This window comes from Scyliorhinus torazame, chromosome 12 (assembly GCF_047496885.1).
Source record: "Scyliorhinus torazame isolate Kashiwa2021f chromosome 12, sScyTor2.1, whole genome shotgun sequence".
Lineage (NCBI taxonomy): Eukaryota > Metazoa > Chordata > Chondrichthyes > Carcharhiniformes > Scyliorhinidae > Scyliorhinus > Scyliorhinus torazame.
This window is the reverse complement of record NC_092718.1, coordinates 228979241-228997154: the sequence shown is the minus strand read 5'-3', so window position 1 is coordinate 228997154 and position 17914 is coordinate 228979241. Positions and strand designations below refer to the sequence as shown.

The 17914-nt window shown below is 52.2% G+C and overlaps 1 protein-coding gene across 9 annotated transcripts in view; it reads left to right on the top strand.

Annotated features, from left to right (window-relative positions):
• The window catches only part of LOC140387046 (uncharacterized), a 262462-nt gene that overhangs the window by 98235 nt on the left and 146313 nt on the right, over positions 1-17914 (top strand). For all 9 annotated transcript variants that reach the window (XM_072470055.1, XM_072470052.1, XM_072470056.1 and 6 more), the window contains 2 exons: positions 9841-9952; positions 14439-14513. In XM_072470055.1, the coding sequence (XP_072326156.1) occupies positions 9841-9952; positions 14439-14513 (187 nt within the window). The remainder of the gene's footprint in view (positions 1-9840; positions 9953-14438; positions 14514-17914) is intronic.

The window sequence follows — 17914 nt, the reverse complement described above, 5'->3', positions numbered from 1 at the left end:
TTGGATGACAAGAGAAGTGGAGCTTCTAGTCAAGAGGAAGAAGGAAGTTTACGTAAGGTTGAGGAAGCAAGGATCTGACTCGGCTCTAGAGGGTTACAAGGTGGCCAGGAAGGAACTCAAAAATGGACTGAGGAGAGCCAGAAGGGGGCATGAAAAAGCCCTGGCGGGAAGGATTAGGGAAAACCCCAAGGCGTTCTACACTTATGTGAGAAATAAGAGGATGATCAGAGTGCAAGTAGGGCCAATCAGGGATAGTGGAGTGAACTTGTGCCTAGAGTCTGAAGAGATGGGGCAGGCCCTAAATGAATACTTGGCTTCAGTATTCACTTGCGAGAGGGACCTTGTTGCCCATGAGAACAGTGTGAACCAGATTAATAGACTTAAACAGGTTGATATTAAGAAGGAGGATGTGCTGGAAATTTTGAAAGGCATCAGGATAGATAAATCCCCTGGGCCTGACGGGATATACTCAAGGTTACTACGGGAAGCGAGGGAGGAGGTTGCTGTGCCGTTGGCGATAATCTTTGTGTCCTCACTCTCCACTGGAGTAGTACCGGATGATTGGAGGGAGGTGAATGTTGTTCCCCTATTCAAGAAAGGGAATAGGGAAATCCCTGGGAATTACAGACCCATCAGTCTTACGTCTGTGGTGAGCAAAATATTGGAAAGGATTCTGAGAGATAGGATTTATGATTATTTAGAAAAACATAGTTTGATTAAAGATAGTCAGCATGTCTTTGTGAGGGGCAGGTCATGCCTCACAAGCCTCATTGAATTCTTTGAGGATGTGACGAGACACATTGATGAAGATCAGGCAGTGGGTGTGATGTATATGGATTTCAGGAAGGCATTTGACAAGGTTCCCCATGGTAGGCTCATTCAGAAAGTTAGGGGGCATGGGATACAGGGAAATTTGGCTGTCTGGATACAGAATTGGCTGGCCGAAAGAAGATAGCGAGTGGTAGTGGATGGAAAGTATTCCGCCTGGAGGTCGGCGACCAGTGGTGTCCCGCAAGGATCTGTTCTGCGACCTCTGCTCTTTGTGGTTTTTATAAATGACTTGGATGAGGAAGTGGAAGGGTGGGTTAGTAAGTTTGCCGATGACATGAAGGTTAGTGGAGTTGTAAATAGTGTTGAGGGTTGTTGCAGGTTACAACAGGACACTGACAGGATGCAGAGCTGGGCTGAGAAATGGCAGATGGAGTTGAGCCTTGATAAATGTGAAGTGATTCATTTTGGAAGGTCGAATTTGAATGCTGAATGCAGGGTTAAAGGCAGGATTCTTGGAAGTGTGGAGGAACAGAGGGATCTTGGGGTCCACATACATAGATCCCTCAAGGTTGCCACCCAGGTTGATAGGGTTGTTAAGAAGACATCAGGGGCGTCATTCTCCGACCCCCCGCCGGGTCGGAGAATGGCCGTTGGCCGCCGTGAATCCCGCCCCCGCTGAAGTCTCCGGTACCGGAGATTGGGCGGGGGCGGGAATCGGGCCGCGCCGGTTGGCGGGACCCCCCGCTGGATTCTCCGACCCGGATGGGCCGAAGTCCCGCCCAGAAATTGCCTGTCCCACCGGCGCAAATCAAACCTGGTATTTACCGGCGGGACCAGGCGGCGTGGGCGGGCTCCGGGGTCCTGGGGGGGGGCGTGGGCCGATCTGACCCCGGGGGGTGCCCCCACGGTGGCCTGGCCCGCGATCGGGGCCCACCGATCCGCGGGCGGGCCTGTGCCGTGGGGGCACTCTTTCCCTTCCGCCTCCGCCACGGCCTCCACCATGGCGGAGGCGGAAGAGACTCTCCCCACTGCGCATGCGTAGGAAACTGACAGCAGCCGCTGACGCTCCCGCGCATGCGCCGGGAAACGGACAGCGGCCGCTGACGCTCCCGCGCATGCGCCGCATTTCCGCGCCAGCTGGTGGGGCAACAAACGCCATTTCCGCCAGCTGGCGGGGCGGAAATCCCTCCGGCGTCGGCCTGGCCCCTCAATGTTGGGGCTAGGCCGCCAAAGATGCGGAGCATTCCGCACCTTTGGGCCGGCGCGATGCCCGTCTGATTGGCGCCGTGTTTGGCGCCAGTCGGCGGACATCGCGCCGTTGGGGGAGAATTTCGCCCATGGTGTGTTGGCTTTCATTAACAGGGGGATTGAGTTTAAGAGCCGCGAGGTTTTGCTGCAGCTTTATAAAACTCTAGTTAGACCACACTTGGAATATTGTGTCCAGTTCTGGTCGCCTCATTATAGGAAGGATGTGGATGCTTTGGAGAGGGTACAGAGGAGATTTACCAGGATGCTGCCTGGACTGGAGGGCATGTCTTATGAAGAAAGGTTGAGGGAGCTAGGGCTTTTCTCACTGGAGCGAAGAAGGCAGAGAGGTGACTTGATAGAGGTGTACAAGGTGATGAGAGGCATGGATAGAGTGGATAGCTAGAGACTTCGATTCGGATAAATGGTCGGCACAACATTGTGGGCTGAAGGGCCTGTACTGTGCTGTACTGTTCTATGTTCTATCTTCTATCTTCTAATATCACCATATATTCAGCAATTTAATAAGAGAAATTAGGAAATAAGGAGTAATGCCAGTTTTTGAATAAGAACTCTCTTGTATTGCAGCCTTTTTTGGGGATGTGGTAGTCGGTATTAGGGGCATTACGGTACCTAGGTTGACGCTGTAAGATCATTGGTGTGGGAGGTACCTGAGACAGGAAGATCATTGGTGAAGCCTGCCTGCAGGTTCCGCCCAGTAAGGCGGAGTATAAGAGTCTGTGTCTCCCTAGCAGCTGCATTCTGTCCCTGCGCTGCTGGGGGAAACATCTAGTCCAATAAAGCCTTCAATTGTCATCCAATCTCGCTTCTGGAGTTATTGATCGAGCACCATGGGACCACAATGTTGTAGAGATTAAAATATTTACTTCACATCTCCTGCAGTTATATAATTTAATTATAACATTATATGCACTCAGATCCCAGTCCCCAGTTCTTAATGACTTTGTAAATAAGATTTAGTGCCTCACATGGAATTTCCAAAATCTTTTTCGATGAACCTGGAAATAGGAGTCGGTATTCAGATCTTCAAGCATGTTCTTGCTTTCAGGTCGATCATGGCTAATCTGTACAATAACAAGTTGCATTTATATAGTGCCTTTAACATAATGAAATATTGCAAAAATTTTCACAGGAGCGTAGTCAGATGGGGGCAGTGGAACCATGGAGGTTCCTGCACCCAGGCGAGAGGGAATTCTCGTTCTTCCCGATGGTCCACAAAGTATACACCTGGATCGACTTCCTTGCAGTGGGGAAATCGGTGCTTCCAGGAGTAACAAAGGCAGAATACTCTGCAGTAGTCATCTCTGATCATGCTCCACATGACATGGATGTGAGATTGGAGACGGGCCGTGCCCAACACCCCACTTGGAGGCTGGACACGGACCACTTGGCCAACTAGGTCTTCTGCCAGGAAACATCACAGGCCATAGGCCACTACATTACAAACAACTGGAATGGGAAAGTCTCATCTTCCATGTTCTGGGAGGCACTGAAGACTGTGATCAGGGGGAAATTGTAGCCTCCATGGGTTGCAGAGACAGGGAAGAGAGGATGACCAGGCAACAATTGATTTACTCCATCCTGGAGGTTGACATAAAATACTGTAAGGCCCTGACCGTAGAGCTGCTGGCAGAGAGGAAAAAGCTACAAATGGACTTTAACCTGCTATCCACTGGGAAAGCAGTGTACCAACTCCGGCAGACATAGGGGACCTTCTACGCGCACGGAGAAAAGACTGGCCACCTACTGGCTCACATCTAAGGGACATGTTCGCTGGCGGAGTGCTAACATAGGCCACGATATCGCTCATACCAAAAAAGACAAAGACCCGACGGAATGCGAATCGTACAGACCTATTTTGCTGCAAATATAGACGCGAAGATGCTCGCGAAGGATCTGTCCAAGAGTCTGGAGAACTGCATAACAGAGGTGGTCGCAGAGGACCAGATGGGCTTTGTCAAGGGTAAGCAGCTTATTGCGAACATCAGGCAGCTGATGAATGTAATAATGACCCGCTCCCGGGGAGAGAACACCAGAGGTGATCGTCTCAATGAATGCAGAGAAGGCCTTCAACAGAGTCGAATGGAAATACCTCCTCGAGGTCCTGAAGTGGTATGGGCTAGGAGCAGGATTCACCTCTTGGGTGAAGATCTTGTACAATGCCCCCAAGGCGAGCGTTCGAACCAACACCATCTTTGAATACTTCCAGCTGCTCAGACGCACACGGCAGGGATGCCCACTGTCCCCTGCTCTTGTTTGCCCTGGCAATTGAACCCCTAGCGATCGCTCTGCAAGATGCAAAATGTTGGAAGGGCATCCAAAGGGGAGGCAGAGAGCACAGAGTCTCACTCTACGTGGATAACCTGCTCCTCTGTGTCTCGGAACCACAGGAAGGCCTGAGAACAATCATGCAGCTCCTGGAAGAGTTTGGAAACTTCTTGGGTTATAAACTTAACCTGGACAAGAGCGAAGCATTCCCGGTGAACCCAAACGGGAGAGGGACAGAGCTGAGGGACTCCCATTCAAACTAGCCCAATACAAATTACGCTACCTGGGGATCCAAATAGCCAGTGACTGGACACAGATCCACAAGTGTAATCTGACCATCCTGGTGGAGGAAGTCAAAAAAGGACCAACAGAGGTGGGGCGCACTCCCACTCTCCCTGGCGGGGAGGGAGCAGACGATCAAAATAAACGTGCTGCCAAGGTTCCTCATCCTGTTCAGATCCATACCGCTCTTTATCCCCAAGGCCTTCTTCCACGACATAGACAAAATTATCATGGCGTTTGTGTGTGTATGTGGTGGTGGTGCGGAGTGGGGGGGGGCGGTTAAGAATCCAAGAATCCCCAAATCAACACTGCAGAGGAGCAAAGTCATGGGTAGTCTGGCACTACCGAACTTACAATACTACCACTGGGCAGCAACGGCAGAGAGAGTGAGGGGATGAATACGCAAACCCACCACAAAATGGGTGAGGATGGAGCAGTATTCCTGCACGGGAATGACCCTCCGGGACCTCGCCATGGCAGCACTCCCATCTCCCCGACGAAACACACATCCTGCCCAGTGGTGGTAGCTACACTAAGGATGTGGAGCCAGATGAGGCAACATTTAGGTTTGAGCGAGATGACTCCTATGACCCCCATCTGCGGAAACCATACGGAACGTGGGAACCACCAGCCATGCTCGACACTACTTTCAAAAACTGGAGACAGGGGCTGGGATTCTTCCCTACCCGGCGGGATGGAGTGACGTGAACCACTCCGGCATCGGGCCGCCCCAAAGGTGCGGATTTCTCCGCACCATTAGGGGCCAAGCCCTCACCTTGAGGGGCTAGGCCCGCGCTGTAGTGGTTGGCGCGCCGCCGACCGGCGGGAAAGGCCTTTTGCGCCACGCCAGCCGGGGCCAAAAGGACTCCGCCGGCCGGCGGACGTCCGCGCATGCGCGGGAGCGTCAGCGGCTGCTGACGTCATCCCCGCACATGCGGGGGGGTGGGTCTCTTCCGCGTCAGCCATGGTGAAGACTGTGGCCGAGGCGGGGGGGGAAAAGTGCCCCCACGGCACAGGCCCGCCCGGGGATCGGTGGGCCCTGATCGCGGGCCAGGCCACCGTGGGGGCACCCCCCCGGGGCCAGATCGCCCCGCGCGCCCCCCCGCAGGACCCCGTAGCCCGCCTGCGCCACCTAGTCCCGCTGGGAAGAGAGGTGGTTTGATTCTCGCCGGCGGGACAGGCATTCCAGCAGCGGGACGGAGAATCGCCGAGGGGGGGGCTCGCTGACCGGCGCGATTCCCGCCCCCGCTGAATATCCGGTGCCGGAGAATTCGGCAACCGACAGCGGCAGGATTCACGCCATCTCCCCCCGCCGGGTCGGAGAATCCCACCCAGGATGCGGGGACGCTAACAGTCAAGGACGTTTACATGGGGAACAGACTAGAAATAGAGAGCAAACTGGCGGAGGACCTGGAACTACTGACAGGACAGAAACTTAGACCCTTCCAGTGAAAGCACTTTCTCTGCAAGGAGACAATAGGATACCCCAGGGCTCCGGAGACCACATTACTGGAGGACCTGATAAACGTGGACATTAAGGAAGGGGTTATTGCGGGAAAATCTATGGACAGCTACAGGACAGGGTGAGACTGCCACTGGACGAAGCCAGATGAAAATGGGGAGACGAACTGGGGACTGAGTTGGGCTGGGGACTCTGGAGCGAAGCACTGAGCAGGGCCAAATCCACCGACTCCTGCGCAAGGCTAAGCCTCATGCAGTTCAAGGTGGTGCACAGAGCACACCTGACCAGAACTCAGTGAACAGGTTCTTCCTGGAGGTGGAGGATAAATGTGAACGGTGCCGGAGGGGTCCGGCTAACCACACCCACATGTTCTGGGCTTGTCACAAACTAGCTGGGTTCTGGACAGCCTTCTCCAAGGAAATGTCCAAGGTTGTGGGGGTGTGGGTGGGATTCTCCGTTTGGGAGACTATGGGGGTGTGGCACCACCTTATGGGTCTGTCACATCAGCCAATGACTGCGCCATCTCTCTCTCGGACTGGGCCTCATCCCTCTGTATCTGCGCCACGTCGCCAGCGTCTAGAGCATGTCGCCGACGTTCTCAGCCATGGCCCGCTGTGATTGGGTCACGCTCAGGAGCGCCTCTGCAATTTCCACCTGGCTCTCACGCATCGCTATCTATGACACAGCAACCCTGTCCTGGGCTGTGGCCAGCGCCTGCGCAGAATGCCCCAGGCCTTGGACATGCTGATCCACAGCCAAAATCCTCACCCCCAATGCCTCTACTGCGGACGCTACCCTTGCGGTGTTAGCTTGGGTGGCAAGCATGGTCGGCACCACCTCCTGCACCTGCAAGCGGTGGACTCCTCCAAATGCACCTGCAGATGCTCGCTGACAACACCACATGTAGTTCCTGGCTCTGCGACTGCATCTCCACTATAGATGGGGTTCTGGAGTCCGCCTGCCCTCCAACCGTCTCCTCAGGAGTTCCTACCTTCACCTGCTGTACCAGATCAGCTGTGTGATGCACACCAGATAGTGTCCCAGGAGCCTCTTCACTAAAGTACCCAACCAAGGTGAGTCTCTGAGATCTTGGAGGGTGTTGAAGACAGCTGTGACAGGAGGTTAGTGTCATCCATGGTCTTGAGCTCTGGTGTGTCCTGGGTCAGAGGAATAAGGCTCCTGTCCAGTCTCCCAAATGGAGAATCCCGCCCACAGTCTCCCAAACAGAGAATCCCGCCCAGTCTCCCAAATGGAGATTCCCGCCCACAGTTTCCCAAACGGAGAATCCCGCCCACAGTCTCCCAAACGGAGAATCCCGCCCACAGTCTCGCAAACGGAGATTCCCGTCCACAGCCTCCCAAACGGAGCAACCCGGCCACAGTCTCCCAAACGGAGAATCCCACCCAGTCTCCCAAATGGAGAATCCCGCCCACAGTCTCCCAAATGGAGAATCCCGCCCACAGTCTCGCAAACGGAGAATCCCACCCACAGTCCTGCAAACGGAGATTCCCGTCCACAGTCTCCCAAACAGAGATTCCCGCCCACAGTCTCCCAAACGGAGAATCCCGCCCAGTCTCCCAAATGGAGATTCCCGCCCACAGTCTCCCAAATTGAGAATCCCGCCAACAGTCTCCCAAACGGAGAATTCCGCCCACAGTCTCCCAAACGGAGAATCCCGCCCACAGTCTCGCAAACGGAGATTCCCGTCCACAGTCTCCCAAACGGAGAATCCCGCCCACAGTCTCCCAAACGGAGAATCCCGGCCACAGTCTCCCAAACGGAGATTCCCGTCCACAGTCTCCCAAACGGAGAATCCCGCCCACAGTCTCCCAAACGGAGAATCCCGTCCACAGTCTCCCAAATGGAGAATCCCGCCCACAGTCTCCCAAACGGAGAATCCCGCCCAGTCTCGCAAACAGAGAATCCCGCCCACAGTCTCCCAAACAGAGAATCCCGCCCACAGTCTCCCAAACAGAGAATCCCGCCCAGTCTCCCAACCCGTCCACAGTCTCCCAAACAGAGAATCCCACCCACAGTCTCCCAAACGGAGAATCCCGGCCACAGTCTCCCAAACGGAGAATCCCGCCCATGGTCTCCCAAACGGAGAATCCCGCCCAGTCTCCCAACCCGTCCACAGTCTCGCAAATTGAGAATCCCGCCCACAGTCTCCCAAACGGAGAATTCCGCCACAGTCTCCCAAACGGAGAATCCCGCCCTCAGTCTCCCAAACGGAGATTCCCGCCCACAGTCTCCCAAATGGAGAATCCCGCCCACAGTCTCGCAAACGGAGAATCCCGCCCACAGTCTCGCAAACGGAGATTCCCGTCCACAGTCTCCCAAACGGAGATTCCCGCCCACAGTCTCCCAAATGGAGAATCCCGCCCACAGTCTCGCAAACGGAGATTCCCGTCCACAGTCTCCCAAACGGAGATTCCCGCCCACAGTCTCCCAAACGGAGAATCCCAGCCACAGTCTCCCAAACGGAGATTCCCGTCCACAGTCTCCCAAACGGAGAATCCCGCCCACAGTCTCCCAACGGAGAATCCCGTCCACAGTCTCCCAAATGGAGAATCCCGCCCACAGTCTCCCAAACGGAGAATCCCGCCCAGTCTCGCAAACAGAGAATCCCGCCTACAGTCTCCCAAACAGAGAATCCCGCCCACAGTCTCCCGAACAGAGAATCCCACCCAGTCTCCCAACCCGTCCACAGTCTCCCAAACAGAGAATCCCACCCACAGTCTCCCAAACGGAGAATCCCGGCCACAGTCTCCCAAACGGAGAATCCCGCCCATGGTCTCCCAAACGGAGAATCCCGCCCAGTCTCCCAACCCGTCCACAGTCTCGCAAATTGAGAATCCCGCCCACAGTCTCCCAAACGGAGAATTCCGCCCACAGCCTCCCAAACGGAGAATCCCGCCCACAGTCTCGCAAACGGAGATTCCCGTCCACAGCCTCCCAAACGGAGCATCCCGGCCACAGTCTCCCAAACGGAGAATCCCGCCCAGTCTCCCAAACGGAGATTCCCGCCCACAGTCTCCCAAACGGAGAATCCCGCCCACAGTCTCGCAAACGGAGAATCCCGCCCACAGTCTCGCAAACGGAGATTCCCGTCCACAGTCTCCCAAACGGAGAATCCCGCCCACAGTCTCCCAAACGGAGAATCCCGGCCACAGTCTCCCAAACGGAGATTCCCGTCCACAGTCTCCCAAACGGTGAATCCCGCCCACAGTCTCCCAAACGGAGAATCCCGTCCACAGTCTCCCAAACAGAGAATCCCGCCCACAGTCTCCAAACAGAGAATCCCGCCCACAGTCTCCCAAACAGAGAATCCCGCCCAGTCTCCCAACCCGTCCACAGTCTCCCAAACGGAGAATCCCACCCACAGTCTCCCAAACGGAGAATCCCGGCCACAGTCTCCCAAACGGAGAATCCCGCCCATGGTCTCCCAAACGGAGAATCCCGCCCAGTCTCCCAACCCGTCCACAGTCTCCCAAACGGAGAATCCTACCCACAGTCTCTCAAAAGGAGAATCCCGTCCACAGTCTCCCAAACGGATCTTTAGCCACATCTCTTCACATTTTGATGGACAGAGGTTTGTGATATATTTGTTGCTGTGTCAGACATTCGGCCTCTGCTGAACAATGTCCAGGATGTAATGCACAGGCACACCCCTATATTTGACATGGATCTGTTGCATTAAAATTTATGACCTGGTGTATACCTTATTTGTATGACAGATTCTAAACAGGTCCCTGAGCTGCATGGTGTTTTTTTCTTACCATATTCCACAGGTCTCCAGCAGTTCAGCACATGAGGATTGTCTTGAAGAGGTGGCAAACTTGCTTGATGAAAAGGACAAAGGAGTATCAGATATAATTAAAAATATCTATGCTCAGCAAGCAGGTACTGCCAAACTTGTATTTTTCATGCACATATTTCCATTGGTATTTCTTTCTGCTTTTCTTCCTTCTTCTACTCAAGTGGCAGGTGCTGCCTCTGAGAATACTTTCTCATCTGTAAGTTTAGACAACAGGAGACTATCTGACTGCAAAGGGCATCATAACTGGGCCTCTTCTCATAATTAACTGACATACACATATGCCCAGTTTCCAGTAGGGGTCACAGAATGATGAGGAGCAGGGAGCCTGGTTGATTTTCTCCACTAAGGTAGATCTACTCAGTCAAAGCCTTCCCAAGTAAACACAGACCTGGACTATAGCCTGCTATAGTAGGGTTAGTGTAACACTGCTCTGGTTCCTCAATCCCCTGAATAGGAACACATTAACTCAAGCTATAGCATTAATTCTTCCCAAACCAAAGGACACTTTAGTCAAGAATGGCTTCCACAACCTTGTTTCAGGATTCCCGCCGCCTGTTCTCACTTCTAGCTGGTTTGACAACTGCCTCAGAATATCAGTTGCATAAGACATGCTCCCATATCCCAATTGAGCTCCCTCAGCTATATTGGGCGAAATTCTCCTACCCGCCCCGCCACATTTCTGCCCCGACCGGCCGGCGGGAGTCTCCGTAACACCGGCCGGTCAATGGGGTTTCCCATTGTGGGGCAGCCCCACGCCGTCGGGAAACGCCCGGGCGCCGAACGGAGACTCCCGCCGGCGGAGAATGACGCCCATTGTACCTTACTATTCACCAGCCAAACTTGGCAAATGCTGTTATAAACAAAATACTGTGGATGCTGGAATCTGAAACAAGAATAGAGGATGCTGGAAAATCTCAGCAGGTCTGGCAGCATGTGTAAGGAGAAAAAGCAGAATTAACATTTCAAGTCCAGTGGCTCTTCATCGGAACTGAAGAGAGCAAGAATGTGTTAGATATTAAAGTGTAACTGTGAGACATTGCAACAAAATGTAACAACTTTAAGAACAAAAGACAAATGTGGGGGGGGAGGTGGTGAGGGGGAGATGGTGAGTGGTTTGCAGTGAGGCAATACATGTATAGGATTTTTTTTTAAGGAGTTTAAGATAAAGGAGGAATGAAGTGGAGATGCCGGTGTTGGACTGGGGTGAGCACAGTAAGAAGTCTTATAACACCAGGTTAAAGTCCAACAGGTTTGTTTCACTAGCTTTCGGAGCGCTGCTCCTTCCTCAGGGGGAAGGTCACTATCTAAAGCTGCTAAACTCACCGTTGAGTCCTGAGGGCTGCAATGTGCGCAATTGGAAGATGAGATGCTTCTCTTTCAGCTTGCGTCGGGTTTCACTAGAGCATTGCAGCAGGCCAAGAGCAGACATGTAAGCACGAGAGCAAGATTCTGAGTTAAAATGACAAGCAATTGGGATCATACTATCATACTTGCTGACTGAGCGAAGATGTTCTGCACAGCAGTCACTTAGCTTTCATTTAGTCTCCCGAATGTAGAGGAGATTGCACTGGGGGATTGCATTGTAGACCAAATTGAAAGAGGTACAAGTGAAATGCTGCTCAACCTGAAAGGTGTGTTTGGGGCCTTGAATGGTGAGGAAGAAGGAGGTAAAGGGGCAGATATTGTACGTCTGCGATTGCAGGGTAAGGTGCCCTGCGGAGGGGATGGGAATTTGGGTGTGATGGAGGAGTGGAACAGGCTGTCATGGAGGGAGCAGTCTCTGCAGAATGCTGATGAAGAGATGTGGGAAGATGTGGGGCGGGATTCTCCAATAATGGGACTATGTCCCCACGCCCGCGATAAAACGGGCGCAAATCACTCTGGACTTTCTTTGAGAAAGTCCAGAGTGATTCTCTGTTTTGAAGAGGTTTGCATGGCCCCGGAGTAGTCCACGCAGCTCCGGCTGCCGATATGGGGCCCTGCACTTACGGCCGTGGGTCCTCGCAACATGATGGACCCACGCAGTGGGCCGGCCCCGTAAATATAGGCCTTCCCCAGATCGCGCGTGCCTGTCGATCGGTGGCCCCGAACGCAAGCCTGGCCGTCCTGGAGCCCCCCCCTCCCCGCCGGTGATGGATCCCCCGCCCCCCACCAGGGCAGCCGCGGACTGGGTCCGCAGCTGTCACTCCGAGCTTCCGCCAGGTGGAACCATGAGTGAACCACAGCGGCGGGAACTCGGCCAGTTGCCGGCGGAGAATCACTGCGGGGGCCACTTTCAATGGCCCCCTTACCGGCGCCGCGTCGACCACACACGCGCGACTGGCGGCGATTCTCCGGTCCGCGGAGAATCTCGGGAAGGCGTTGGACCCGATTGCGGGTCTGACACCCATTCTCGGCCCCCGCGCCGAGCGCGGTTTCGGCTCGGAGACTCCCGCCGTGTTTTGTAGCCACCTAAAATGGCTGATTCCCTATTAATTTGGCCAAAACCCGATTTAAAATTGCTAACCGAAAAGGCTGATGGGAAAAGCAGCCAACAGGACACAAACGGACAGCTGCAGACAAAATAGCGTATTCGGCTCTGGGGAAGTCGGCCCAGATCGATACTCAAGACTATTAGCAGCACATCAACCCAGTCATCTGCAGTTTAATCGGCTATCCCCGGGAACAATTACAACATATTAGCAATTGAATACCGGGCCAGACCTGTCGGCGCCTGCAGTGGCCGAAACAAAGACAGGTGAGCGACCACCCCCCCGATCGAGGAATCGCCTCACCATTGGACACATCGACCCCAGTGATTGGGAACAAGTCCAATCACTTGGGACTCAGGGTCAAGGGCCGCCCCGAGAGGCGGGAAGCCCCTGGGCCCTATAAAGTGAGGGGCCAAGTTCAGATCTCTCTCTCTCTCTCCCTTCTTCACCTGCTCGCAGCCTTCGCAAGAACCTTCAGCAAAGAACCGTAAGTTTGACTCCAGCGATCGCTACCCGATAAAGACTCCTAGCCATCGACCCGTATCAGCCTTTTTGAATCCCGCGGGCCAGATCCGATTCGATAAGCCATTCGTTTCCCTGACCTGGTGGGCCCTTCCTAAAGTTAAGTATTGGCCAGTAGTGGTAGGTTTCGATATAGATGGTAGGATTATTGTGAAAGCATTAATTGTTGTATATAATAAATGACCGTTGATTTCAATCTTAGTAAGCGGTGTGCTGACTTATTAATCATAACTCGAGCTTGAACCACGTGGCGGTATCAGAAAGATACCTGGCGACTCGTGAGCAAAGGTGACATAATCAGAGGTAATAAAACTAAGGCTAAAAAGAGCAACAGTTTCGTGATAGCATTGTGTTGGAGTTGGCAGAAATGTCAGAGGATGATCCTTTAAAAGCAGAGCCTAGTGGGATGGTAAGTGAGGACAAGGAAGACCGTATCATGGCTCTAGAGGGAGGGGAAGGGGTGAGGGCCGAGGTGATGGAAATGGGTTTGAACCTGGTTGAGAGCCCTGTCAACCACGGGCAGGGGGGAAATCTCAGTTAAGGAAAAAGGCAGACATGTCAGAAGCACCATTTCCGAAGGTAACATCATCAGAACAGTTGTAGCAGAGGGGGAGAAACTGGAAGAGTGGGATGGAGCCCTTACAATGGGTGGGGTGTGAGGAGCTGTCGTCGAGGTAATTGTGCGAATCGATGGATTTGTGCTGAATATTGGTGGTCAGTCTATCACTGGAAATGTAGAGTGAGAGGCCAAGGAAGGGAAGGGAAGTGTCGAAGATAGCACGGTAGCATTGTGGATAGCACAATTGCTTCACAGCTCCAGGGTCCCAGGTTTGATTCCGGCTTGGGTCACTGTCTGTGCGGAGTCTGCACATCCTCCCCGTGTGTGCGTGGGTTTCCTCCGGGTGCTCCGGTTTCCTCCCACAGTCCAAAGATGTGCAGGTTAGGTGGATTGGTCATGATAAATTGCCCTAAGTGTCCAAAATTTCCTTTAGTGTTGGGTGGGGTTACTGGGTTATGGGGTTAGGGTGGAGGTGTTGACCTTGGGTAGGGTGCTCTTTCCAAGAGCCGGTGCAGACTCGATGGGCCGAATGGCCTCCTTCTGCACTGTAAATTCTATGAAATTCTATGATGATAGACCGTGTGAAGGTGAGAGAAAGGTGGAAATTGGAAGCAAAATCAATACATTTTTACAGATCCAGATGAGAGCATGAAGCAGCACCGATACAGTCATCGATGTAACGAAAAAAGAGTTGTGGGAGTGGGTCTGAGTAGGAGTGGACAAGGAGTTAGTGATGATACCAATGTGATTCCATAACTCTATACAACCGAGGCTCCTGGAAATAGACAAGGCCAGCCCAGAATAACAGGCAGATGACCTCCTTATAATCCATGATAACATCAAGTAGAGATTTCCTCCTGGCACTTACATTCACACATTTGGGTAAGATACAAAAGAATAAGTGTCATCTACGTAACTACCTCAGCAAGAATCGTAATGTTTAGCAGAGGAGAGAAGAGAGGCAAATTAGGCACGGTTTGACGGCAGAGAACAGTAATTCTGTTTGCTTTTGTTTAGGTAACAAATTGCGAGAAGACTTATTGAGAGGACTGCGTAGCATTCTCCATCCAGTGATCAACACTCTCTTTGTCGGTAAGCCCAGCAGGCTGAGTGATGGTATTATCAGTTTTAATGGACTTTTAATGTTATCTGGTGGCAGAGGTGGCTCATCATTGACCAGGGCACGATTTTCCAGTCCCGCTAATATCTACGGCAATTTGCATTGCTTGCCCGCCCCTGCTGGCAGGAACCTGCCATGAGGGGGCCGCCATCGGCGGGACCAGGCACCCTGCTGGCGGGAAGGGCCGGAAAATCCCTTTCTGCATGTTACATTTTGTGTAAAGACACTTGCAGTTTACAACAGTCCAGCTTCCACTGGCCGCCTGACTGCAGTGATATTCAACAATCTTTATTTTTTCATGGGGGTAGGTGTCGCTGGAAAGGCCAGCATTCGTTGTGCATCCCTAATTGCCCCATGGAAATATATTTCTAGACCATTTCATTTCAGAGGGCAGTTGGAGTCAACCACATTGCAGTGGGTCTGGGGTCTGGAGTCATATTAGGCCAGAGCAGGTAAGGACTTCCTTTCCTAAAGGTCATTCATGGTCTGGATTCTCCATCGCTTGCCGCTGAAATTCCAGTGTTGTCCAAAAAATGGAACTGCCGATCAAGTTCCGATGCTCCGGTACCCCGTTGGCATAAATATCCTGGCCGCGAGATTTGCTAGTGTCACACGGGAGGGTTTAAACTAGTATGGCAGGGGGGTGGGCACGGGAGCAATAGGTCAGAAGGTGAGAGCGTTGAGGGAGAACTAGGGAATATGGACAGTGTGGCTCTGAGGCAGAGCAGACGGGGACAAGTTGCTGAACACAGCGGGTCTGGTGGCCTGAAGTGCATATGTTTTAATGCAAGGAGCATTACGGGTAAGGCAGATGAACTTAGAGCTTGGATTAGTACTTGGAACTATGATGTTGTTGCCATTACAGAGACCTGGTTGAGGGAAGGGCAGGATTGGCAGCTAAACGTTCCAGGATTCAGATGTTTCAGGCGGGATAGAGGGGGATGTAAAAGGGGAGGCGGAGTTGCGCTACTTGTTCAGGAGAGTATCACAGCTATACAGCGAGAGGACACCTCAGAGGGCAGTGAGGCTATATGGGTAGAGATCAGGAATAAGAAGGGTGCAGTCACAATGTTGGGGGTATACTACAGGCCTCCCAACAGCCAGCGGGAGATAGAGGAGCAGATAGGTAGACAGATTTTGGAAAAGAGTAAAAACAACAGGGTTGTGGTGATGGGAGACTTCAACTTCCCCAATATTGACTGGGACTCACTTAGTGCCAGGGGCTTAGACGGGGCAGAGTTTGTAAGGAGCATCCAGGAGGGCTTCTTAAAACAATATGTAAACAGTCCAACTAGGGAAGGGGCGGTACTGGACCTGGTATTGGGGAATGAGCCCGGCCAGGTGGTAGATGTTTCAGTAGGGGAGCATTTCGGTAACAGTGACCACAATTCAGTAAGTTTTAAAGTACTGGTGGACAAGGATAAGAGTGGTCCGAGGATGAATGTGCTAAATTGGGGGAAGGCTAATTATAACAATATTAGGCGGGACCTGAAGAACATAGATTGGGGGCGGATGTTTGAGGGCAAATCAACATCTGACATGTGGGAGGCTTTCAAGTGTCAGTTGAAAGGAATACAGGACAGGCATGTTCCTGTGAGGAAGAAAGATAAATACGGCAATTTTCGGGAACCTTGGATGACGAATGATATTGTAGGCCTCGTCAAAAAGAAAAAGGAGGCATTTGTCAGGGCTAAAAGGCTGGGAACAGACGAAGCCTGTGTGGCATATAAGGAAAGTAGGAAGGAACTTAAGCAAGGAGTCAGGAGGGCTAGAAGGGGTCATGAAAAGTCATTGGCAAATAGGGTTAAGGAAAATCCCAAGGCTTTTTACACTTACATAAAAAGCAAGAGGGTAGCCAGGGAAAGGGTTGGCCCACTGAAGGATAGGCAAGGGAATCTATGTGTGGAGCCAGAGGAAATGGGCGAGGTACTAAATGAATACTTTGCATCGGTATTCACCAAAGAGAAGGAATTGGTAGATGTTGAGTCTGGAGAAGGGGGTGTAGATAGCCTGGGTCACATTGTGATCCAAAAAGACGAGGTGTTGGGTGTCTTAAAAAATATTAAGGTAGATAAGTCCCCAGGGCCGGATGGGATCTACCCCAGAATACTGAAGGAGGCTGGAGAGGAAATTGCTGAGGCCTTGACAGAAATCTTTGGATCCTCGCTGTCTTCAGGGGATGTCCCGGAGGACTGGAGAATAGCCAATGTTGTTCCTCTGTTTAAGAAGGGTGGCAGGGATAATCCCGGGAACTACAGGCCGGTGAGCCTTACTTCAGTGGTAGGGAAATTACTGGAGAGAATTCTTCGAGACAGGATCTACTCCCATTTGGAAGCAAATGGACGTATTAGTGAGAGGCAGCACGGTTTTGTGAAGGGGAGGTCGTGTCTCACTAACTTGATCGAGTTTTTCGAGGAGGTCACTAAGATGATTGATGCAGGTAGGGCAGTAGATGTTGTCTATATGGACTTCAGTAAGGCCTTTGACAAGGTCCCTCATGGTAGACTAGTACAAAAGGTGAAGTCACACGGGATCAGGGGTGAACTGGCAAGGTGGATACAGAACTGGCTAGGCCATAGAAGGCAGAGGGTAGCAATGGAGGGATGCTTTTCTAATTGGAGGGCTGTGACCAGTGGTGTTCCACAGGGATCAGTGCTGGGACCTTTGCTCTTTGTAGTATATATAAATGATTTGGAGGAAAATGTAACTGGTCTGATTAGTAAGTTTGCAGACGACACAAAGGTTGGTGGAATTGCGGATAGCGATGAGGACTGTCTGAGGATACAGCAGGATTTAGATTGTCTGGAGACTTGGGCGGAGAGATGGCAGATGGAGTTTAACCTGGACAAATGTGAGGTAATGCATTTTGGAAGGGCTAATGCAGGTAGGGAATATACAGTGAATGGTAGAACCCTCAGGAGTATTGAAAGTCAAAGAGATCTAGGAGTACAGGTCCACAGATCACTGAAAGGGGCTACACAGGTGGAGAAGGTAGTCAAGAAGGCATACGGCATGCTTGCCTTCATTGGCCGGGGCATTGAGTATAAGAATTGGCAAGTCATGTTGCAGCTGTATAGAACCTTAGTTAGGCCACACTTGGAGTATAGTGTTCAATTCTGGTCGCCACACTACCAGAAGGATGTGGAGGCTTTAGAGAGGGTGCAGAAGAGATTTACCAGAATGTTGCCTGGTATGGAGGGCATAAGCTATGAGGAGCGATTGAATAAACTCGGTTTGTTCTCACTGGAACGAAGGAGGTTGAGGGGCGACCTGATAGAGGTATACAAAATTATGAGGGGCATAGACAGAGTGGATAGTCAGAGGCTTTTCCCCAGGGTAGAGGGGTCAATTACTAGGGGGCATAGGTTTAAGG